Source organism: Astatotilapia calliptera, chromosome 8, assembly GCF_900246225.1.
Source record: "Astatotilapia calliptera chromosome 8, fAstCal1.2, whole genome shotgun sequence".
NCBI lineage: Eukaryota > Metazoa > Chordata > Actinopteri > Cichliformes > Cichlidae > Astatotilapia > Astatotilapia calliptera.
This window is the reverse complement of record NC_039309.1, coordinates 14,474,766-14,499,572: the sequence shown is the minus strand read 5'-3', so window position 1 is coordinate 14,499,572 and position 24,807 is coordinate 14,474,766. Positions and strand designations below refer to the sequence as shown.

At 40.5% G+C, this 24,807-nt stretch overlaps 6 protein-coding genes across 6 annotated transcripts; 4 read left to right on the top strand and 2 right to left on the bottom strand.

Moving 5' to 3' along the window:
- Nucleotides 1-261: 261 nt before the first annotated feature.
- Nucleotides 262-7,460, bottom strand: tsr3 (TSR3 ribosome maturation factor). Its single transcript, XM_026178824.1, has 6 exons — nt 7,065-7,460; nt 6,666-6,876; nt 5,360-5,553; nt 5,084-5,254; nt 809-863; nt 262-589 (listed from the first exon to the last, which is right to left on the bottom strand). The coding sequence occupies exons 1-6, from the start codon at nt 7,183-7,185 to the stop codon at nt 451-453; spliced, it is 891 nt and encodes a 296-aa protein (XP_026034609.1). The 5' UTR covers nt 7,186-7,460; the 3' UTR covers nt 262-450.
- Nucleotides 7,461-7,524: 64 nt separating this feature from the next.
- Nucleotides 7,525-10,958, top strand: gnptg (N-acetylglucosamine-1-phosphate transferase subunit gamma). Its single transcript, XM_026178818.1, has 11 exons — nt 7,525-7,663; nt 7,752-7,806; nt 7,886-7,953; nt 8,426-8,480; nt 8,615-8,698; nt 8,796-8,889; nt 9,307-9,421; nt 9,493-9,575; nt 10,252-10,380; nt 10,475-10,556; nt 10,633-10,958. The coding sequence occupies exons 1-11, from the start codon at nt 7,597-7,599 to the stop codon at nt 10,710-10,712; spliced, it is 912 nt and encodes a 303-aa protein (XP_026034603.1). The 5' UTR covers nt 7,525-7,596; the 3' UTR covers nt 10,713-10,958.
- A 1,152-nt stretch (nt 10,959-12,110) lies between these two features.
- Nucleotides 12,111-22,339, bottom strand: chlsn (cholesin). The gene is made up of 6 exons (XM_026178825.1): nt 22,240-22,339; nt 21,913-22,049; nt 21,722-21,832; nt 15,101-15,312; nt 12,837-12,918; nt 12,111-12,456 (listed from the first exon to the last, which is right to left on the bottom strand). The coding sequence occupies exons 2-6, from the start codon at nt 22,033-22,035 to the stop codon at nt 12,277-12,279; spliced, it is 708 nt and encodes a 235-aa protein (XP_026034610.1). The 5' UTR covers nt 22,036-22,049; nt 22,240-22,339; the 3' UTR covers nt 12,111-12,276.
- Nucleotides 15,857-17,785, top strand: LOC113028499 (uncharacterized). The gene is made up of 2 exons (XM_026178816.1): nt 15,857-16,079; nt 16,417-17,785. The coding sequence occupies exons 1-2, from the start codon at nt 16,077-16,079 to the stop codon at nt 17,515-17,517; spliced, it is 1,104 nt and encodes a 367-aa protein (XP_026034601.1). The 5' UTR covers nt 15,857-16,076; the 3' UTR covers nt 17,518-17,785.
- Nucleotides 19,580-21,713, top strand: LOC113028500 (G-protein coupled estrogen receptor 1-like). The gene has a single exon (XM_026178817.1). The coding sequence runs from the start codon at nt 20,223-20,225 to the stop codon at nt 21,315-21,317; it is 1,095 nt and encodes a 364-aa protein (XP_026034602.1). The 5' UTR covers nt 19,580-20,222; the 3' UTR covers nt 21,318-21,713.
- Nucleotides 22,340-22,749: 410 nt separating the features above from the next.
- uqcc4 (ubiquinol-cytochrome c reductase complex assembly factor 4) lies at nt 22,750-24,618 on the top strand. Its single transcript, XM_026178813.1, has 2 exons — nt 22,750-22,962; nt 23,852-24,618. The coding sequence occupies exons 1-2, from the start codon at nt 22,877-22,879 to the stop codon at nt 24,174-24,176; spliced, it is 411 nt and encodes a 136-aa protein (XP_026034598.1). The 5' UTR covers nt 22,750-22,876; the 3' UTR covers nt 24,177-24,618.
- Nucleotides 24,619-24,807: the final 189 nt, after the last annotated feature.

The window sequence follows — 24,807 nt, the reverse complement described above, 5'->3', positions numbered from 1 at the left end:
TCCCGTTTTAGACTAACTTTGAATATATGGCAGTAAGAAGGATCTACAGGTCTTTTTTTATTCAAGTGTAACTAAACTTAAGTGAAGAAGCACTCCTAAATACCCAAACTGACAAAAATGACCAATATCCATAAAACGCTTTGTGTGAAACTGAAACTGTGGCAACCAAGTATATTTCAACAAACAAGTTTAATCCAATAAATGTTTTGTCAATAAACCAAGAATATAATGTGTAAATGTCAGTAATAATAATAATAATAATAATAAACACCCTTATTTTATTTCTATTTAGTTGACATGCATCAAAGTTCATTAATTTACGTAGACATATAAGCAAACAAAACAAAACATAACCATTCATATGTGCCAAAATATTTTTTGAGCATTTTAAAACAGTCGTGTATTAAAAGAACCCAAGGTTGAAATATAATTTAGTGTAAAGTCTTTGATTCAATCCTCCTCTTCATCATGGTCATGTGAGCTTGTTTTTGTCTCCTCATTGCTTTCCGTTTCTTCATCTTCTGCCTCATCTTCGTCATCTTCCTCTGTGGAGTCTGTGTCCTCACTGGAGTCATCTTCTACAGGTGCACTAAACACAAAAATGAACCCAGTAAACATAGGAAACAAATCGTTAAAGCCTATTTTAAGAGAATTCTTGCCATTTTTAAAATTATGCTGGTAATTTTTATGCCATATAAACATCACCACTAAGAGAACTAACTTATATAAAGTCAAATATAACCAAAGTTTTCTTGGTACATTTATTCAATTATTGTAATAGATACGTGAATGCTAGATGAATACTTACCACTGACGTCTGTTGAGATTCATGCATTCTACTCCAGAGTTAACATCAAATGGATCTATGAACAAAACAGATGTGTAGCTTTCATTACGAGGGCAGTTAATTCAGCACTACAGGTCACTCAGCAACAAAAATACACATCCAGATTCTAGACATTTCCAGACAATCAGCCTGGATACTGACTTCCTAATCACAGCCAGATGTGTTCAGAGATGCAAGCAAAATTAAATGAGTCAAAATCCAATAAGGAAAGGAAAAAGAAACAACAAGGCAGCCTGATTACAAGGCAAGGAAACAATGCAAGGAACAGTTATATCAATGTCCACAGAATAATCAATCAGATAAAACAGTTCGTAATGACATTTATTTCCCCTTGGAATATTCATTACTAAGTGTCTTTAAAGTCTTAAGAATAATACGAGTTTTATATCTTATAAACAAATATGAGAACACTGGTTTCCCCGTGACAATTTAGCAAATGTGAGTCACAACAAGAAACTATAAAAATTATTCTAATTATTCATTAGCAATTACTCAGATTAAGCCATTTCTAAAGTGAACCTTTCCAAAATAAAAATACATTTGAATCAAACAGTTGATTATGACCAACAATACTGTGCAAAAATCCCTAATTTCTTAATATTTGCTTCCAAAGTGGTTTCAAGCAATAGTTCTCCAGGCTCTCTGAACCTCTTTCAAAGTTTGTCTTTGGATAGTGGCTGCTTTTTCACTCATTTTCAATCCAGTCCAATACCTGACCACCAAGCCACTTAACACAGACTCGTGAATTAATCAAGCACACAAAGGGACCCAACTCAAGAGATGACCTTTGTTGTTTCTACACTGCAGAAAATTAAGCCAAGAACCAACTTTAATTTGTATCTTTAGGCACTTTCTTGTTACAAAAACACATCATTTGTTCTCATTTATTTTGTTGAATTTATGAAAATCCCAAAGATAACAGCTTAACAAGCATGAAATAGTATTTTTACACCAACAAGGTGATTCCCAAAGAGCTTTTAGCTAAAACCTTGGCACATCTCGAAATGGTCTTCATATGTCCTTAAAGAATTTGAAGAAACTAGACAAATGGAAGACAAGAGAAAGTGGCAGGCCTAAAGATACTACCTACAGTAAACGGAAACATCTGGAAGTCATGTTTTAAAGAAAGATCCTTCTACTGCTTCATCAGCAATGCTGTCAGATGAATGGAATCCATGTCAAGAATCCATTTTTAAAGAAGGAAAACAAGAAGTACTGGACTGAAAAAAATGGAGTATTAAAATATTTTACATTTTTGATTCAAATCATCATCATTATATACAGAGAAGTTCAGGAGGTGCTGGGAAAATGTATCTCGCCAAAATTTACACACTTAAGAATGTACATTCAAATTTTCATCCACTATCTGGTGATACCACCATGTGGAAAGCATCTAACTGGCAACGCCTTCAATTTTTCAGCAAACACACTGCCAATGCAGTAATAGCATAACTGGATAGAAAAACAGACAGTTGAACACTATCAGTCATGGATCGGCCTCCCCAGAGCCTGGGCCTCAACATTACTGAAGCAGTATGGGATCTTCTTGACAGAGAACAGAACTAAAGGCAGCCAACATCCAAGAATGAATGTCCTTCAAGAAGCCTGGAGAACCATTTATGAAGACTACTTAAAGAAAAGGACCAGAAATCTAGTCAGAAATAGTTCAGGCTGTGTTGATGAATAAATGTGGTCACATCAAATATTCAATTTCAACCTCATTAGAATAGTATTAGCCTTATACGCTATATTTCCATATTTGTTTGCATGTGTCTGAATAAATCACTGCACCTACGTTGCATTTTCTACGCAAAATATGAAACACTCATGAGTGGCTCAAGATTTTTGCACTCAGGAGGTCCTTCAAGAACTAATTACCTTCGAAGTCATTTTTTTTCTAGTTTGTATTTGTTATTAGGAAATCTAAAGTGATGCAACAGCTAGCCACTTCAACACAACTTCCTGCTTTAGTCTTATTTTCTTGTTTCAGCCTCTTTGTTTTCTTTCTTTTCTGCTTTGCTGCTGTGTGATTTCTGCGTTCTGTTTTAGTGTTTTAGGGTTAACACTAGGGGTGCAACGATACACAAAATTCACAGTTCGGTTCGATACTTTGGTGTCACGGTTCGATATTTTTTCGATACAAAAAAATGTTCATGCATTTTTAATTTGTCATTTATTAAAATTATAAATATATATTTTAACTCAAAAGTACAGTTTTTAAATTTAACCCTAACCCTTGTGCGTGTTTTTTATTTTGACAGCGAATGCGCACCTGCGGACCACTTATGTGCAGCCCTGGTTATTTAGCTCATCATATCGCAGCCACAGAAATTCTTTTGTCCATGAAACCATAAAGCTGCACTTTCTTTTTGCCTTATAGTCTGATTTGTCATAACTTCTCCGTTTTGTGGTAAGCTTTTCTTTGGCTGTCACTTCTTCACCCTGACCTGTCTTATTTGGCTCAGCAGAACTGAAATGCTTTTACACGCTCACTCACATAAGCTCAGCGATTCTCTGTGCGATCAACCTCTCACATGTTTAAGCTGCGGGAGATTTCACTTGTCATGTTTGCATAGTAAGCTAACGATTAATAAGACGATGTCAGAGGAATTGGTGCACAAATTATCATCACTCACAGATCAGTGCTGTCGCTCTCTATACACAGTTCGCACGATTGCAAAGTGAAAGCAAAAAAACAAGCGCAAATTCAAACGCAACTTCAATATGTCACATATTGACAGTGGCTCACCGATGCCAATGACATAATTACCCAGCTACATTTCTGAAAGAATGCAAAAGCATTGACATATATTTTTCCTACAATAGCCCGACGGGCAGGGAAGAGAAAGATTTTGGTAGCCCGACTGAAAAAAATCGCTAGCTCCGGGACGTCGGGCTAGCGATATTGCGAGCCCTGTATCTGATTGAGGAATCACTCATCTTTGGAAAAGAGAGTTTATTACAGAGAAATGGCTCTTTCCAAAATAAAAGCTATACTATCCGCTTCTTCTGGGCTATATTCTCAGCAGCATAAGGAGAATCATGTGCTAACAGCTGTCTAAATGACTCGGCTAAAGTTAGTAGCATGCTTGTTGTTTTTGTCTTTGCACTAGGATGATGTCAGCGTAAATGTGCAGTCATATTCGTTGTGTTCCCACTAGTGCTTTCAGGTTAATCTCGTTGAAATGACCTTAACGCCACAACACGGCAAATCTCCGTTAACGAGCTACCGCCGATTGCCCCGTGCATGGGGCTAGACGGCCAACACCTTAACGAGCTAACTGCGCTAACACACTAGTTCACACCAATGTAATTGAGCATTGCATGGCACATCCAACATACTGTTTTACTTTAGTCCATGACTCGCTTACCTTCAGGGTCATACGTCACATGAAAACCAAAATAATTCCAAACGCCAGATCTGAATGAGGTTCAATTTGCCTGTTGCAAGTAGAGCTTAACTTCTGTCTCGCTAGCTTGCCCTGCGCTCTTCCTTCTGACTATGCTGTCTGTGTTGAGCGCTCAGTGGATCTGCGCTCGACAGTGCAGCCTAGGCGGAGTAGTCGAACACAGATTCACTGAGCGCTCAACACAGACAGCATCGTCAGAAGGAAAATTTATAAAAGAAATTACAAATGTTGTATTGTTCGATACATATGCGTACTGAACCGAAAGCACTGTATCGAACGGTTCAATATCGATACGAATATCGTTGCACCCCTAGTTAACACAGCTAATGTTTTACCAGTAACCCCAAAAGACAATCAAAAGTTTCTTTGCCAGAAAAAAATCACTACTTTGTAGTAGGAGCTAATGCAAACACTGATGATCCATGCCCACTTTTAACTGCACTACAGCAGGTCTCATTTTGCACTAAATCATTTACATATTTTTTCCAAATTGTTATATTGTTATTTATTGTTATATTGTTGCTATCGCAACACCCAGTGTTTGCCTCGTTATTGTATGTTTCATATGCTATATGTTTTTTTTTTATTGTTCTTGCAACAGTTACAAAGATACAAAAATGCGACTAAAACTTAACAGTTACTAAAACTGGAAACTGTCATCTGAAAGCTCTTAAAGTCCAATAAATGTGATTTATTTAAGAGCCACTACTTGTACGTGAAGCCAAACTACAGCTAAAATAAGAAAGAGGTTGAACCAAAACACAGTGACCCTCTACCTCCACTGCTACACAAACCCAGACACTGCGTAGAACCCCAGGTTATTTACCAAACTCCTCCTCTTCCTCTGGTTTAGAAGTGAGAAACTCTTTCTCTACACCAAGGAGCTCTTCTTCCGACTGACAAGCAGCGTAGCGGCCAAGCAGGACTTTATTGAGCTCCAGAAACGTTGTCCCCCATTTAAATTTCTTCAATAAGAGCAATGCCAGTTCCTCAAAACCTGCAATATCAGAAACAATATGTCACAGTTTAACTGCCATAACCAAAACAAGACACAAAAAGCAGTTGCTGCGGTATTCCTGAATAACTAAACCTAAACCCTTACCTACGATGCAGAACGTGGCAGCAAAAGCTTCAACGCAGGACAACTTGCAAGGCTTGCCATAATTTACAGGGTTCGCAGCTACGAGGTACGGCAGTAACCTGGGATGACTTCCAACCATCTTATTGAAGGGTGTCTCCTCCAGTTTGGCCCAGGAGCAATCAATCACTGCGAGCCCATTGTTGGCCACAATCTCTCTGTGCAGACAAAACATGGAGAGAAAAAAATCGCTTTGGATTGCATCACAACAGTGATACAAATTATAGAATTTATTTAATTTTTATAACCAACAAAACACTTTGATATAGTAACATTTGTTTTAATATAACAATGCATTGGAATGTCTCAAGTTTTTAATATGCCTGATCTTTAAGATCAAGCTCTACATGGAGTAAATAATCAAGTAATAAACCTAAAAGGAGGGCCTTTACACTCAGGGGACACTTTATTAAGTACACTTTGCTAGTCCTGGGTTGTACCCCTTTTGCCTTCCCAACTAGCTTAATTCTTCATGGAATAGATTCAACAAGGAGTTTGAAACCTTGTTCCTCAGAGATTTTGGTCCATATCGACATGACAGAATATAACAGTTGTTGTAGATATACATCCATGATTCAAAACTTCTGGATTGAGATCTGGCAATTGAAGCTGTCATTTTACTACAGTCAAGAAACCAGGCTTAGATGATGGAAGCAGCTACCATGAGATGGGTACACTGTGGCCATAAAGGGATGGAAATCATCAGAAACAAAACTCAAGTAGTCTGTGGTGCTAAAACACTACTCTGTTGGTACTCTAGGGTCCAAAGTGTGCCGACAAAATATTTCCACACATTTACACCAGCAGCAGCAGCTGGACTTGCTGATACAAGGCAGGATGGATCCATGTTTTTGTGTTGTTTACCATCCAAATGTGTCAGCAGAAATCGAGACTCATCAGAGCAGGCAACATTTTTCCAAAAACTTTTGTTCAGTTTTGATGAACTTGTGTGAATTGTTGCCTCAGTTTCCTGTTCTTAGCTGACCCAGTGTGGTCTTCTGCTGCCGTATCTAATTTACTTCAAGAGTCCACATTGTATTTTAATAGATGTTCTTTTGTATTTCATGGTCCTAACGCGTGTTTATTTCACCTACTGTTGTTACTCTGAACACTGGCATCAAAAAAACATTTTCACCCTGAGAACACTTGTTAATGAGTAACTAAACAGGTGTGCATCAAAATGTGTATATAAATAGTTATATGAGGTGGTCTATGGCTACAGATTCTTTGATTTCATTGGCTGAAGTACAGAGGAAACAGCTGAACAAACCTGTCTGCTGGCGTCACATACTTCGTGCCCATTGGACTCAGTATGAGCCCGTTGAATCTCTGATTGAGTCTCAGGTTGCGTACAAAGCCCTTCCTCACCAACTTTCTGCCAGTACAACGTTTGGGATCGCAGTGACCCAACTCCCACATGGCAAGTGGGCAAGGAAGCTTCACCTGAGGGGCCTCTGCTCCTTCCTCCCTGTGAAGACTTGCTGAGGAGAGAAAGTTCACAATCTCAGATCTCTCAAGAGTTTACACCATATCGAGTGTTATCAGTCCTGAGCAACGGGCACTTTTTCCTAGTGTAAACAGCATTTCATGATGCTGACGCTAATGTAAATAGCATGCCTTACAGCCAACATGTTAAACATTTTTGCATTAGAAATAATCAATACACTACCTTCCAAAGCAGTGTGCATTTCTTCTGTAAAGGCCTCTAAAGATTTCCCTTTCATTTTGTGACGTTTGTCTTTGCCCTTGTTGTCAGGACGGACAAACTTTCCCTGCTTTTTTCGTCCCATGCTGCTAGTTAGTTAACTGTCACTGTCAGACTGTCACTGCAATGAACTGACCAAGAAGTATGACTTAAGCTATCTGGCTATCCTGCTGACAACAGTTTCGTCTAACAAAGAGAACTGCCCAAAAAAAGAGACGCAAAAACTTCTTATTTGCAATAGGAATTAGACATAAGCAACTTTCAAGACTTTATCACAAACTAGTAGTAGTCTCCTTTCATCCGGAAACACTTTCATATGAAGTATAACCTAGCTTGATTGGCTTCGTATCGTGGTAAGCACGTCGCAGTCCCATATGAAAAACACGCATGCTCACGGCTTATTTTGATCACGTGGCGTGTCACCTGACCGGAACGAGCAAAAGAGGAAATGTAGACAGAAAAGTAACACTTTAACGCCTTCATAACGTAAATAATAATGCGTTGCTTCAGTTACCGAGTAGCTCATTTAATAAGTTTGTGTTTTGTCTGCGTGTATCTGTTCAGTAAGTACAGCTTTACTGCGCAGCTTCATTCAGAGATTTTAATCTAAACAGAGCTCGTGTGTCTGATCTCGGCTTGTTTTTAATGCAGTTAACTATGGATCCGCCGGTAAAATGAAGATAGTCGAAGAGCCAAACACATTTGGGTACGTGAAGCAAAATAAGTTCACATTGTGCAGTTTTGTTGACTTTGGCCTGCTGCTAATGGATCTACTTTGTGTCCAGGCTGAACAACCCTTTTGTGGCTCAGGGCAGCAGACTGCAACCTAAAGTGACCCCAGCTCCAGTGTCTGGTAAAACAAACTCATCATTTAAATATTTAAACATAAAGAGGAAAGGAGGCGTAGATTTCTGACTTATAAGTGTATTTCATGAGTTTTCCTCCATTCATACCATAGCAAAACCTTTGTCTTATAGTTGTAGTACACTCAAGGCGATGAACTACCAGAACTTTTTTCTGGCATTTCTGACATTTATTTCTCACAATTTAAGCCCAAAGAGTCACGCTGACAGATTTCTTTTGTTTGCTACAGCAGCATTTCTTTATCTTTGCACTTCTTTTTTCTTATATTGTGACATTTCAGGGATTAAATGTTTTATTAGATTTCTTTACACTGACAAAAGAGGGAGTTTCACTGCTTCAGCCCACTTAATCCTGATTTAAAGCCTCAATTCATTAAATTATATGTAAAATGTTCTAAATGTTGACTAAAGGGTCCTTTAGATTTTCTGTCTCATCATATGAGCAATGATTTCCTCCTTAAGGCCCAGTGCACCTTCATCAGCTTGCTGGAAAGTGCTTCAGTCTCACGGAGTCGACGTATGTATTTAACCTGTCACACAGTAGTATATTCCACCATATCTCCACAGTGCAGACCATTAGCTTATTACATGTTGGATCTGAGCGTCTGGAAAATACAAAACAAACAATAGCATGTTGTCCTCACTTTGCAGGTATAAATATGAATTCTGTCCATTTCACAACGTCACTCAGCATGAGCAAACATTTAGGTGGAATGCCTACAGTGGGATCTTGGGGTAAGAAGCTCCAGAAACAAAACACAAACTAGATGTAAATGTGTGAAGCAAGCTGTTGGCTTCTTGTGGGAGTCAGGTTTGTGTTTGGTCCTTGCAGGATCTGGCAAGAGTGGGAAATGGCAAACAACACTTTCACCAGCATGTGGATGAGAGACGGCGACACTTGTGGAAACAGAAACAGAGAAACAAAGGTATCTAAACCTTTAAAATCCTCCTGGTAATCCACTGACAAGATTTTGGGCCCCGTCTTGAATATGAGGCCAACACTTTGCAATGCTAATTACTGCTTGAATGTATTGTGCATGTAAACATAACAACTAGTGCCAAACCGAGTCAAAGACAACTAGCAAATCATCCCATCAGCCCTTAAAGTTATGCTTTTCCTTGTTTTCTGCCATATATTAACTTGCTGTTCAGACCTGCCTTTTACGGGGGTCAATCAATTGGAACAAAAGTGGCTTAGAGTGAGTGGGGGAAGGGAGCTGTTTCAGTCAGTGGAGATCTCGACTAGAGTCTAAGAATAAATATGTGGAACTGGGAATTACTTTCTTACTCAGCAACATGAATAAGAAATTGTGTTTTCTTTCTTTCTTGTCGTGGATCTGCAGGTGATTCTGGTCTGCAGCACAAGAAGCAAGCTCGCTCAAGTCTCAGAGCCCAGTACCTGTGTGTACTCGCTAACCTTTGAGACCCCCCTTGTTTGCCATCCACATTCTCTTTTAGGTAAGTTAAGCAGGACTTACTTTCATGCCAATGGGGATAGGGTTACTTATAAATTCTGTGCTCTTTTAAAGTGTATCCAACTCTGAAAGAGGAGCTACAGAAGGAATGGGATGAAGCGGAGCAGGCTCGCTATGAAGGACTTATAACTGAACAGGTGAGGGCCAGTTTGGTAGGTAAACAAATACTGCAGAATGACTTGTTTCCTCTATGCTTTTCATCTATGTCAGTTTATGCCACCTGTGAGATGATGAAATGTAGATGCAGAAAATATAGTGGATATAAACAATAGACTTAGTGAAGCTAAAATTCAAGCGCTTTAAAGCTGCATTCTTTTTTAATGGCCACCAGGGGGCGAGTCACCTGTTTGCAAAAAGACGTCCAGTTGTACAGACGTCTAGGAGAAAATAAGTCTACTGCTCACTTGATTTACATTATCAGTAAACACCTTCCAGATTAGTTCATCTTCTCAGCTGCTTAACACATACTGTACTCAAATTTTGTTGAGTACAGTATGTGTTAGCATGTCTATTAGAGTGAAAATGAACATAAAACAGCATACTTGTGATTCACAAGTGCACCCATATTATCATGCAGCATCCTTCAGTTTCCTCATTCATCACATGAGTTTTCAAAACGTCAAAAATATGACAACACCGAAAACGGTCTGTTTACAGCTTTGTGTCCATCTTTTATGTACAGTTATTGTAGCTGAAAATCAGACACCTCTGATTGAGCTCTGTTATGGTACACACATTTCAAGGTGTCCTTTGTTATGTACATTTTAATTATTCGTGGAATGGTTATGTTTACACTTTGTACATGTGCTCCAGGGATACAACAATCTCTTAAAGGATATTTTTGAGGACGCCGGACTGCTGAAGAGTCGGAAAGTAAAAGTCAAGGTTCAAGAGGCAGCAGCTGATTCAGCAAGGCAAAACTCTTTAGAGAAATGTAAAGCGGTATGTAACCTTTCAAAGTAGTATCTCTTCTAACATTACAACAAAATCACAATACAAGCTCAATAGTGTTTTTTTTGGTATATTTTTTCTACAGGACTACCAAAAACTGAGAGAAGAGACTGAGAGATTGCGAGCTCTTCTTACTCAACATAACATTCCTTTTACTTCTGAGACAAGTGAGTGAAGTCAGTCTTCACTCATTTAAGTCTCGTACAGTTTATATGAATGATTTTTTCCCCCTATATGTGACAGATGACGCAAAAGGTACAGTGAGCGTGACGGTTAAGGATCAACACTTAAGAGGAGACAACGGACTCATTGATGTTCAGTGAAGATTACCTGGAGCAAAAACGAGCCAAAGCACCTGAGCGGAGTTTGTTGATCAGCATCAGAGAGACGCATAAAGTAACCGGACAACACTGGTAGAGCTCAGGCTGTTGGTACTGCAGAATAAAATTTTGCAAGCGTAGCTGAGAGTGGGTAATTTCTTTTTTTTGTCGAGGATTCATCACTGAGCTCTCCAAGACTATGAAAAGGCACCATCGTGCATGAGAAATAAAATGAGCTTTGAAAATGTTTACAGTCCAGTTTTGTTTGTCTGTTAAGCCTAAAACAATAAATCGACAGCAGAACGTCATGTCCGTAAGACATGAGGGGAAAATATCCAGCCAACCTGACATAGAATCTAAGAAGCACCTACTGTTCACTGAAGCCTCAACAGAAATGGACAAAGGTAGAAGGGTGGCTGTCAGACAGCTACTCTTCAAAAAGGCAGTCTGGAGAACTATTCCTGAACACTACTTAACACACAGACTTAAGGAGTTCAGATTGTGTTGAAGAGTAAAGGTAGTCACACAAAATATTGATTTTCAAGCTCAGACTGTTTTTGCCTTTTACTCTGCATTTCCATGTTTGCATATTTCAATATCCTGACAAGATATAATAAAATGAGGAGTAAATTTTTTTGTTCATGCATATGCAAGTAACCGAAAAACATCGTCCATATATATATATAAAGTGGCTGAAAAGCATTTATGTCTTTGTGTTGTATTTGGGTGCATTTGTATAGGAAATGAAGTCATCACAGCGAGGCTAGATATTGACTTTGTTTCCTTCCTCTGTGTTTGTGTCCTATATTAAGACTCAAACACATGTTCCTGTCATACTGCACTCAAAGAAGTAACAGCCGGTCATTTCCGACTTCACTTTTGCCCGATTGAGATACGCACAACACAGCTATATTAATAGTCTGTGAAAGATGCGGATAAAATTAATCACCCGCACACTTACTGAGTTAGTCACAAAAACCAGATGATAAGCAAATATAAAATGTATGTAGAGAACATAACCCAGCGGTCTGGTATGTGTTTGCTACTGTGATTACAAGGAGAGTGCAAAAGAAAAGTTATTCAGTTCAGTGGCTTCACTGATTATGGGCCTTGACGTGCACAAACATGTCTTAGCTACAAACATTCCTGAGATGTTACTCAAAAGGTCTTCCAGCTATCTGTTTGACTTTGAGGGATTCACATCTCTCCGAAGTGATCTGCCCATACTGGCAAAGTTGAACAGTAACCTCTGAGTTACTTGCTGGAGTTGAAAAAAAGATTTACAAACAGCTTCTGTACATTTGAATAAAACATTAATCTGCCTTCATATTGTATGACATGGCTTTCCTGACTGATAACTACCAACCAACATAACACACAAGTAATGTAAAGAAACAGAGGTGATAAAGTAACACTTTTAATTATTAAAACAGGTGAATAATACTGGCAACACAAACAGGGACCGTTTATTTAAAACCTCTTTAGCCCAAGCCTTAGATCAGGCCGATCCTTCAGTCCTGTGAACAGAGTTTAGTCTTTTTGCGAGTCTCTCTGTAATATTTGTGGCTCAGGATAATAGCTGGATAACTTCTCTGGCTCTGTGTGCCCTCTGCTGGATGACTGTGTCTTCTGGTGCTTTTCCAGATTCCTCCACCAGGGATAAGGCCTTCTGCACGGTTGTGTCCTTCCCACTTCCACGAAGCCCCTCCAGGTACTGAAGCAGCACCGAAAACGTGTCGTCTGGAATCTGAGAAGAACCTACTTTAATCTTGTTGATTCTCTGTATACATATTATAGAGACTCTTGGCTACAGGGTGACAAATCATTACGATACTAGTGACGCTAATGCGGCGCATCTCCTGTCAGTGTTCTCTTCAGACAGATTCAAAAATGAGGATAACATGAATTACATGAAAATGTTTGTAAACATTTCAACTTCTTATAGCTTTACCATTTTTACTTATTCTCTTCTGCTTAAAAATGACAAATAGTTTTGGATTGAGAATAGAGAGTGTTATTTAATAACAGAAAGAGGAAGAAAGAGCGTAGCGGTTGACCAGTCTAAAACAAAGCTGAGAAAACCCCCTGTCACCCCCATCGTTCAGGAGGAATGTTGGGTAATTTTACCTTTTCAGAATCAAAGACGTGCTGCAGTAACCACGTCTGCCTCGTCTTCTGGAACTTCCACCGTGAACGGTTTTCAGCCCAGCTGCAAAGGCAAAAACCACTGTGGGCTGCAGTGTAACTATTGCAGAAAGTACATACTTCCACCCCCATGATTCACTACAACAACAACTTATCAAATGCTAGAATTATGAATCATTTCTGAGAAAGTCTTCCCGTGTATGTTATGTTAAGAGAATCCAGTGATCGAACTATTTATCTGCTGTGCTGGAAAGATTTGGGTTCGGTTCAAATTTCATCTCATGGATCAAGTACATATATTTGACTCCTGTTGCTTCAGTTTGTACTAATAGCCAGAAATCGAAACCATTCCAACTTAAACGAGGCACACGACAGGGTTGCACCCTTAGCCCGTTGATATTCAATCTAGCTATTGTCATGTCTCTGGTTATAAATTAAATATGTCCAATAGTGAACTTTGTCTGTTCAATGAAGAAGTGTTTCAAATAGATTTGTCTGGTTTCCCTTTTAAAGTGGTCAAAGAGCAGTTTACCTGTTTGGGTATTACAATTACAAGAAAGTATAAACAACTTCTCAAAGCCAACTTTTTTACGCTATTGAAGAATGTCAAACAAAGCCTTCAACAGTGGTCACCCCTGAACAAAACTCTAGTCGGTCGAATTAATTCGATTATAAAATGAATATTCCTCCTAAGTTTTTATATTTATTTCAATCTTTACCAGTCTTTATCCCTAAGTCCTTCTTTACAGACCTCAATTCTATAATTTCCTCCAACCTTTGGAAGGGTAAACGACCTCAAGTAGCTAAGGTGCATTTACAGAAGCCTAACCTTGAAGGGGGTCTGGCACTCCCCAACTTTCGCTTTCACTATTGGACTGCCAATATTTGCTCCCTGACCTACTAGTTAAAATCATGGCCAGCCAAGCGGGCCCTACCACTTGGCTGGCCATGGAGTTAGAATCAACTCAGGGTATTTCTCTTGCCTCCTTTCTCGGTTCTTCTCTCCCTTTATCCATTGACAACTTCAATGGCCAATGGACTTCACATATAATCCGATAATTCAGCACTCCCTCAGGGTGTGGGCTCAGTTCAGGTGACATTTAAATCTTAAAAATGTCTCACTTCAAAGCCCCATCTTATCAAATCACCTATTCCTCCCTCCCACTTTGGACAATTTGTTTCAGGTCTGGTTTCGAGCAGGTATTATTTACTTTAAAGGTCTCTTTATACACAATAGCTGTCAGCAAAATACACTCTTCCCAAAACTCACTTTTTTTTTTTAGATATTTACAACTCAGGCATTTTTTGCAATCCCACCTCTCAAATTTTCCAGAAGCTCCAGCTGCTAACTTACTGGACGAGCTCCTTAGTTTGCAACTCTCAGGCAAAGGTATAATCTCTCACATCTATAACAAACTGTGCAGTGTAACTTCAGCTCCCTTTGAACGCCTCAAACACACATGGGAGAAGGAGTTAGGTATATCTATGTCAGATGACGTTTGGGATTCAGTCCTCTGGTAAATTCCACATCACTCTGTGCACGCCCCTCCCTATTACAATTCAAAGTAGTTCATAGGGCCCACTTATCTAAATCCAGATGAGTTTTCTGCACCGTGAACAAGGCTGCCGGCCTGAAACTGGCTCTCAACCCCCTACTTGCTCTCTTTGGTACAGTGGGTAAGGATGATAAGTATATCACCGGGGCAAAACATCGGGTGCTGTCTTTTGGTTCCCTCCTGGCTAGACGTGCCATTTTGACGAGGTGGAAGGCTGCTGCCCTGCCCACCCATGTTCAGCGGCTTGCTCATCTCATGACGTGTCTCAGTCTTGAAAAGGTCCAGTGCTCCAGCCAGAATAAAAACTTCTCTAACCTTCAATTTAAGGATCTTCCTGCTGACTATCACATTTGCTTATTCCATAGAGGTCAGACGACCTACCATTCTGTATGTTTTACTGTGTTAATGGGAATGTGAAGCTCAGTTGTGTTGCAGCTAACTTCTGTGTGGTTTGCAAGGAAAGGTTTTGTTGGTATCAATCGCCCCTCTTTTTTGTTAACAGTATTCATAATTGTTCAATAAAAATATTTTGAGTAAAAAAGAGGATCCAGTAATCTAGTGGTGAGCTTTTACAACATAAAAAAAAGAATAATTATACGATATCCTGGGTTTTAATTCATAAATCAGCTGCTACACATCCCATAATGCATTTTGATTGCATCCTGGTAATCCTCTGGACCCTATTCTTACCACGTGAGGTAGTCTAAGGCCTGCTGTTGTGCACTGGGTCCAGATGGTTTTGTTTGCTCCAAAGTCACTCCCTCCGCTTTGAGCCTTTTCTTCTCCTCCTTTTTCCGAATCTTCTTCAGCTTCCTCTCCAGGACCCTCTTCTCATCGGGACTCAAGTCCTCGAGCCCCTCTGCCTCAGCTGTCCCCTCAGGACAGCTGGGTGGATCAAGAACCTGTCACAACAAAGCAAAGCAAACACACAAATAAGTCGCAGCGAAAATGAAATCATTTGATCGCAAACTGCTCCTTATGCACATGCCAATTTTAACTCCGCTAAATGCAAACTAAATGTGACATTTTACTGTGTTTTTGCAGACAGATGAGTCAAAAGTCAAAAGCAGTTTTCAGGTTTAGATCACTTCCTCTTGCTCTGCAGCTCTGGGCAACGTTTCCTGTGCATACAGTATTACGAGTTCACCATAGCACGCTTTTTTTGTGCAGTACCCAGACAGTTTCAGCAGTGCGTTTGCAGAGCACACACCACTGTACATGCACTTGGATGGTTTATAAATAGCCAACAAAAAAAAAAAAAAGACAATGAAACAATTCAGCTTCACAGAACTGCTGAAGAAGTTTTAAAATAATAATAATTTGAAAAACATTTCCTTGTTATAGGATGTAAACACAGCACAACTTAAAGACTTTTATGCCAGAGGAAGTTGAACAAGGGACACACTATGCTCTCCGATTTAGCCGACCTCTGGTGGTGATGAAAAGAAGAAAAAAAAAAGGGAGGGGAAGAAGAGATTTTGGTCACATGGCCAAAAAGTCATTCTGAAAGTATGCTGCCTGGGCATTGCCCACAGAAATAGAAAAGCCTTTTGTATGATGAGCACTTGTGTCCATGCGAACAGCATCGTTTTCGGAGCTTTGACTCAGGCGGTAGCAGCGTCGGGCCGGTGGATACAAAACAGACGAGCGGGTGACGGAAGCAAAAATGGTAAGTGGAAACATGTGTTTCTACTGAACGGGCAGGTCCTCAAAGGGAAGCAAACAAAGACTCAGAGAAAATCCTCACAGAAAACAAAACTACAACTTTTTACTTGATACGTCTTCATACACGGTGTATTTTTAAAGTTCTTTGCATACAGTTAAGATTTTAGCTCAACTTTGAGTTCATTTAGGAAGGAACTGTGTGTTGTAATTTCTGTGTTCCTGTGGAAAGTCTTCATAGTGATTCATGCACGTATATTCAAGTGTTTTCAAATCACTGGACTTCTGTTTTTGAGGAAATCTTCTGATTCTCATCAGTGGCTGTTTTTTGCTTTGATTTTCAGTCTGATTACAGCACAGGCTCGCCTACCACGCCGACGAGCCCCACATCTCAATTTTCCATCTCTTCTGCCATCACACAGAGCAGCGTCAACATCACAGAGAGCAGCGTCAACATCACAGAGAGCAGCGTCAAGACCACGGACAACTCTGTTTTAGTCAAGATTGCAGCCAATGACTTAATCAGCAATGCAAACTACGTCTACAGTTTGCTTGCTACCTTCGGTCTCTTAGCAGGCTGCTTCCTGCTTTACAGTTTCATTCAGACTTATCGCGCCCACAAGAGGCTGGCTTGGCTCGGCTGCCTCCTCTGGGTGTTTTGTGGCTTCCAGCTGCTGCTCCTGCTCCTCTCTTTGCACACGGTGGCCCACAGACCTGCCTACCTAAACACCACAGCTTTAGGCTGTGCCGCACTCTCCTTTACCATCAACATAGCCTCTCTGTGTGGCCTGCTGGTCTTAGTGCTCATGGCATCCGTCGTCACCTTTGATCCTCCATCCAATCACCTGCTGAGAAAGTCTCGTGTCTGTGCGGCACTAGTGGGCATCACTTCTGTACTCATTTCTCTGGTGCTGGCTGGCATTCGTGGACCCAGAGGAGATTTGCAGAAAGAGGGCAACTGTTTGATGGATCCCACCACAGATGGTGTTTCATACGCAGTTGCTAGGCTGTGTTTGGTCTTCCTGATTCCCTACATCCTCCAACTGGGACTTCTGATAGGTGGCTGTATCCGCCAGAGGGAGTCGAATGGACGTTTCCTCTCCGGCTCTGAGGAAGGCCCTGTGTTCCTGGCGGTCACCGGTTTTACGCTCATCTGCCAGCTCTTCTACAGCGTGGCGCTGCTTAGAGGGGCTCTGATTAATAGTGAAAGACAGCTGACGTTCCACCAGCAAGCATTTTTGAGTGTGTCTGAGTTTGTGTTGTTCTCAGGGAGCAGCGTGAGCCTGCTGCTCGTCCTGTTCATGCACAGGCCATGTCGGGAAAGCCTCTATGGAGTGATCAGGCGGCTGCGGGACTGCTGCCGACGTCCAGGGCCACAGCCCAACAGGAACATCATAGCTCCGCACATTGAGATCACAGACACTCTGGAGGACATCGAGTCTTAAGAAATGTGTCTGTTTGCTAGGACAGAGCTCTTCCCATGCATCATATTTAATGTCTTACCTGTTATGGACCACCTCACTATCTATCCAGTCACTGAAAGCTTGCAGAACTCTCATCAAATGTATTTTTTTTAACATTTCATTTACAAAATGTACAAAAAGAGGAGAAAAAAAATGCTTTATATCTTGGTACTGTGCATCATCTTGCCATGTTATGTCAATTCAAATGATTTATTCCTTTAATCAGGGAATTAAAAAGGAGCTATTATTACATGAGATTCTGTATGAATTTTTAACCTGTTCCCGGGAAAATGTCTTTTCTTGGAAACTCTGTTTGCATAAGCCTGATTTACACAAAAGTCCATTAAGACAAATGCTTGGAAAAACCTCTGCAGCTCCCTGAAAGCCACATAGGAAAAATTAAGTCTAGGAAAACCAAAGTCAGAGTCTATATTTATGCCAACAGTGTCAACGAGCCCTCATGTAATTATGCTTGAATAAAAATTTTTTAAAAAAAGTTACTGAATCAGATGAACACTTTTCAAGAAATTCATGGGCACCAGTTCTAGGAATAAGCGATCCGCGTGGATAACGTTTTGCATCGGTGGCAACACGGAGCGACACAAACCCAGGAACCAGGAAAGTGAATGAAGGAGCAGAGTTCATTAAGAAGCTGGTCTTAACTTAACTGTCACAATAGTGATTGCTGAAATCGGGGCTCTTATGAATGCTACTTACAGTTTTAAAATCATCACATATAAAGTGATAAAAGATTCAGACACCACCCTACAAACCAGAACAAAGCGCACAGTTTGTGTTCCTGCACAAACCGTCTTTCTGGGGTTTTCAAGTAATGTGAAACAAGGAGACACTAAGTGAAATTATGCATGTCTGCATGTCCACCTTGTTTGGTGTAAATGTGCTGTCCAGAGACAGATCGACTCCCATGTTTACATATTTTAACATTACACAATCATGACCGTGTTTGCGTGCTTTCGTGCCAGTGTTGACAAGACGACCTCATGTCTCAAATTGATATAATCATAAGCAATAAAATTATACCCACACACTGATAAAAATAGGGGATGATCAAACTGCCAAGTGACAGTACTGCCAATAAAAAGTAGTAAAGGTTTAATTTTAAAAACACTTTTACACATTTGGCTCAACAGCTGCGATATGAAGAAGCGCCTGCATTGTGTGTTTGTGTTTCTTGTTGCAAGTGGTGGGTGGCTGTAAACATTTCTCCGCATTCATACTGAAACCACTTTTTACTGCCAGCGTTAACGGAGAGGGAGGACAATACACGCAGACCGAGAAATCACAGGTGAGTCCAAGCTCTTTTATATGACGCCTTAATTTGTTTATCACCAGTTTGGCTTTCCTTATAGTTTCCAAGTATCTCCTCAGCATGTTATGGCTTACCTGTTTGATATTAAATGCTTTGAACTAACATACAACGAATCCTACAGCCTGGAGGTGCTTCTGGTTGGGAGTTTAAATTTCTAAACGCTCGTAAGCATCTTTAAGATCTGATAAATTAGATGAAGGATCTCGGAAAGTATTCTTTTTGACTGTATGAATATATTCAAAGCGGCTGCACTTCAAACAGATACACATCCACTTAAAAGTCGCATCAATAATGAATTTTTATGGGATATCTCTTCAAGGGTACGGTCAACTAGACAGTATGAGTGCTCGTTTCAGCTCTGCTAACATGACAAGTTAGCTTTGCTCATCTTACATGAGGCAACATAATGTGTCACTGCAGTACCTCTGCTTCTGTTTCCATTAAAAACGAATCAGTGATTAATGGTTTAATTAATCATTCTTTGTCATTTGTTAAAGGCGAGAAAATTCTGTGATGCTCCCAATGTTTGGGCAATAACTAGAGCTGAAGTAAAACACAGTGAACTATCACATAGTTTTGTAATTTGTCACATTAAAATGATGATTCAGACGGCTGCTATCTAGACAGCACGACCTGCCCGCCACAGCGAGCAAAACAATCTGTGTCACCTCTTAGAAGCAAGCCAGTGACAGCCAGTCACATTTCACTCAGTTTTATTTGGTTCAGTTCAATACAGCAATGCTCTCAGTGCACGTAACTTTCTTTTGAGCAAGCCCTTGGCAACAGTGGAGAGAAAAAACTGCATTGGAAAAAAACGGGGAATTAATGTATTTATTGATGTTGTGTACAGAATTATTACCTCCTGGACGTCTACTTTTCGGCGCCCAGTCCCCAACCGGTTGTGGCAGATGGCTGCCCCTCCTTTAGTCTTAAGGCTGCTTCCTGTTAAAAGGAAGTTTTTCCTTCTCCCTGTTCCCAAGGGCTTGCTCACACGGGTCGTCTGATTGTTGGGGTTTGCTCTCTAACATTGTAGAGTCTGTACCTTACAATATAAAGCCCTTTGAGCTGACTGTTCTTTGATTTTTTGCTATATAAATGCAACTGTATTGATGTGAATTGAAATTAATTGATGTTTTAAGAAAGTGAAACAGGCTGTTGACTTCATTTCGCTTCTTCTTTCTGTCTAGGGGAAACAGTGGCATCAGCACCTCACTCTATCCAAAAGCTACCGCTCACACAAAGAGGGAACTGATGGTACCGCAGGCTCCTCAGCAACTACTTAGTCTTCAAAAATCTAGGAACTATGGCAACTTAGTGTTTGGATGCTGCTAACAACAGCTAAAGACAAAAGGGGAACATGAACATGACCATAAATGTGGACTACAAAGTCATTGCTGACAATAACTTCAGTGCACATCCAAATGACACACAGGCAGTCGCCTCCGATTGTCCGGAGGCAGCTTCGGATAATTATTATTTTATCAGCCTCATCCTCTCCAGCCTCTACACCATATTCCTGTTTCCTGTCGGTCTTGTTGGGAATATCCTTATTATAGTGGTAAACCTTAACCACAGGGCCCGCATGACACCTCCAGATTGCTACTTCGTGAATTTGGCCATGGCTGACCTCTTTCTGGTAGCTGACTCTCTGATTGAGGTGTTCAATCTTAAGAAGGGCTACTACGACAAGGCCGGCCTCTGCACTTTCATGAACCTCTTCCAACAGGCCAACATGTACAGCAGCGTCTTCTTTCTGACCTGGATGAGCCTCGACCGCTTCGTCGCGCTGACCAACTCCATGGGTCGCAGCATACCACACGCACGGCTCACCTGCTGCCTCATCTGGACGTCTTCGTCCCTGCTCACCTTGCTGCCTTTCGCTGTAGCTCAAGTGCAACACGCCGGAGAGCTTCATTTCTGCTTCGCCAACGTGACTCAGATTCAGTGGCTGGAGGTGATGCTGGGATTCTTGCTGCCCTTCTGCATCCTGGGGGTGTGCTACTGGAGAATAGCACGGGTGCTCAAATGCAGCCTCTGGGAACTAAACAGCCCCCTGCAGAGGCCTCGCAGGCAGAAAGCCCTGCGACTCATCTCAGCCGCTGTGGTCGTCTTCTTCCTCTGCTGGCTGCCAGAGAACGTGTTTATAAGTGTGCACCTCGTGAGGGGCGACACGAACGGGGGCACGCTGTGGCAGGATTACCCCTTGACAGGTCACGCCGTCAGGCTGGCGGCTTTCTCCAACAGCTGCCTGAATCCTCTCATCTACGGCTTCCTCGGGGAGGCCTTTAGGGAAAAGTTGAGGCTTTTTTTCCAGGATAAAAGCCGATGGTCCAAGCTGAACAGGACCCCCTCGAGAAAACCCATCAACGAACCAGCAGCAAAGGACGACAGTATGAGCAACTCATCACATCCAAACTGTGACATCCTCCTGCCAACTGAGTACCCTCCTTGAATAAACTGTATATACATGGTTTCACCAAAACACATGAAAATCATCTGTGCTGTGGGGTAAAAGCGCCATTCAGTGCTAAATATCAAAACATGGATCCTAATTTTTGTACAGATCTGACTGTTTTTAATGTAAAATTGAGACACATCAGTGTTATTTAAATGAATCATGCAAGCATAAAAGTCTCTCTGAACTGAATGACAGCATGTCTCAGTGCCAAAAATTTAAATTTATTACCTGTCAGTTCATTATCTGTGTTATTACATGTTTGCCACGCTGCTCTATGCTTTACCATGATTATGTCACAAAAAAGATTTTTTCACGGTAAAACACTGTAAACTAGCTGACTACCTACAAAGAGCCAAATAAAGTCTTTAAGTCACATTTTCAGCAGTGAACATTCTCACCTCTGCTTGCTCTACGGTTTGGTTCACTTGTTCCTTTTTGCTCTTCTTGTTCTTTTTCCGTTTTTTATCATCTGCTGTGTTTGTTAGCTGAGACATGTGAGCAGGAGCCTCCTGCTTTAAAAACAAAGTGTTAATGATACTGTGACTGATTTCAGGTAGTGCTGTAAAATACCATTCTCTGTGCTACTCACATCTGCATCCATCTTTTTCCTCTTCGTATTTACTTCAGTGTCCATTATTTCTGTACGGTCATCAGATGGACCCAGATCCTTCCTCTTAAGAGGTTTTGATTTCAACGATTTGTCCTTGGCCATGAGATAAATTACTCCTGCAAACCAACACAAGCGTGTATATTACTGAAGACCAGCACACACGTTTACTGAATGAAGTACACGGATAGACACGGTTTAAGGTCAAAAGAAACACATTATCCACTTTATGACATAACAACAAGCAGCAGGTATATGGGCTAAACACTACTTTGACCACGTTGTTTTTACTAAAAACCTTAAACCAACCTGAGCTGCGTTGCGTGCCAAACTCTGGAAAGCACACAGGCGCGTGGAAAGTCAACCAGGAAGCGGTGCCGCTCAAGTGAAGCCTGATTGGACGATTGGCTACCCGTGTTTTGTGATTGGTCGGTGGGTGTAACATGTTTAAAAACTCGAAGAACAAACTACTGAAAGAAATCTCAAAATATTAAATGAAGTGGGAACCTGGAGACTATTTAAAATCAATAAATAATAAATAAATACATAAACACAAACCATAATAAAACAAACAAAAAACAATTCACTAATAAAAAAGAAAGAATATTATAAATAAGACAATACGCTGTAGCTCAAAAGTACTTAAAATGCTCAAAAATAAAATAAAATGCAGACTGGTGGTACGGTGTAAAATCGAAGTAATTATACTTTCAAGCCTAAATGTGCCATTATCTTTAGATATAGTCATACTACTGCTAATAATAATAATAGAATAATAAATTATTCTATGGGTTAGAGACAGCCGGTCATAACCAGCGTCTCTCGCTGTTTCTGGCCGGAGAGAATTGAAGGTTGCACAATGGTGTGTTACATGACCTGACTGAAAAGGTTTTGCTGGGCAAACCTTCAGTTTCGTAGTGTTGAGTAAGATGACCGGTTGTCCATCATGTCTATAGCAGCAGTCTTTGCCCGTCTGACACGAGTGGCTTTGAGTCGAGGAACATTTATTCATAGCGGTGCAGCGACCGTGAGGTGAGTGTCAGTATGTGTTTCCCCGGCTCATGGAAAGCATGTATTCAATGTGTAATGGTGGTTCAATGACAGTGTAGTATCTTTAATTGTTGGTCAGCTTTTCTTAATTTTTCCTAGAAGACACACCTTGGTCCTTTGACGTTAATCTAGTTACTAGGCTTTGGATGGATAGCAGGAGTTTTCCTTTCATGAGGACGTATGACTAACTAAAGTACAGTCACCGTCCGTGTGTTGCCGTTGTGTCAGAGGTTAGATTTATCATTTTCAATAGAGCAGCTTCAGGAATTGTCTCTAGGTGGCATCATCACTGTGTTTTGAGCAACAATTTACAGATGGACACACTCCTCAAGTTTTTTAAAGGCTAATTCAAAGGTAAAATGTTATACATAAACTCATTTTTTGCATTGGAATAATTCAGAAAATTTTTTTTCTACTGCTTTATTTATTTATTATGTAAGGAGCTATCTACCTCCTGAACCTATGATCATCTGTATGGTTGATCTTGAACATCAGTTTCTATAAAACATCTATTGCATATTATGTGCGTCTATGGATATTTGACCTCTGGAAATGTATCATAAATCCAGTGTATAAATGAAAATGATGATTGGATTAATATTTTTAGTGCCCATTAAGGACTATAATCTCCAGCTGTGGATGTTTCAGCTTCTTAAAAACAAAACAGCAGTTTTAAAAAAGTGTTTTCAGTTTCATAAATATATTTCACTTCTAATCTTAAGCAGAAGTCCACAAGTATTAATATCCAAGTAAATATTGTAGTATACTATCTAAGGTGAAGTAGCGTTTAAGTGCACCAAGTGTACTTTCAAACCACTAAGTCTTTCAACCTAAACTAATTTCTTATCTTCTCTGTTTTTCTTGCTGGAAGACTCCACAGTGTGCGGTCTCTAGCTCTGAGCTCTCAGCTGTCGTGCAAGTCCAAACAATCTGCTGATGATGAGGAGGTGAAGAGCGAGCCCATTAAGTTCTCAACCAGCAAAGCCAGCCACAGGAACTGGAGAGTCGACCGCTCAATGGGGAGCCAGTACGAGCGTCCTATGTGGAAAGTTGTGCCCATCAGCCTGCTTGCCACCGCCTTCCTGTTGTGGTGCGCTTTCAGGGATGAGACAGACATTGACGCAGCTTTGGAGAAGCAGCTGCATGAGCATGTACCCAGCGTGCTTTCAAATGAAGAGGATACAACTAAAAAATAAAGGCGCTTATTGGAATATGTGGACATATGTTGTATCAGGTTGTATTTATTGTGAATTGTACTGTGTGGACCTGGAACACAAAATCAATGCTTTGTGTGGAAATAAGGCTGTCCATTGATACATGAATGTCATAAATATTCCAATAACTACAGGTTATTAGTTCAAACCTGGACTAAGAGGCCTCAGTTAAACTCATTCATCCTGGAGTCTAGTTTAACTGTTTTCATCAGGGTCTGGTTTACTCTACAGCTGTTGCGGGCTTTTCTATTTCACATTTGCAGACTGTATCCAGTTTCAAAATACTGTTCACATTTGGCTTTTACTTGTGATGCAGGTTATTACATGATGCTGTACGTCTTAAGTTTAAGAGCTAACATTAATTGGGAAATACTCCTTTTAGCCAGTCATGGCTTACAATGTCAATAAACTCGAACAACAGGCATTTGCTAGTCTGTTCTGAATCACTGTTTCAGAGTGCACATGATCACTTGATGAACATCCAACTTGTTAGATCGAAGTTATAGTGCAAAGAAGCCCTGGCATTGAGCCAATGGGTCTCTTAAATTTGTACTTGTACCCAAGGTTGTCTGCAGTAAACTTGAGTCAGGGTGAGGTAGCAGAAAGTTTATTT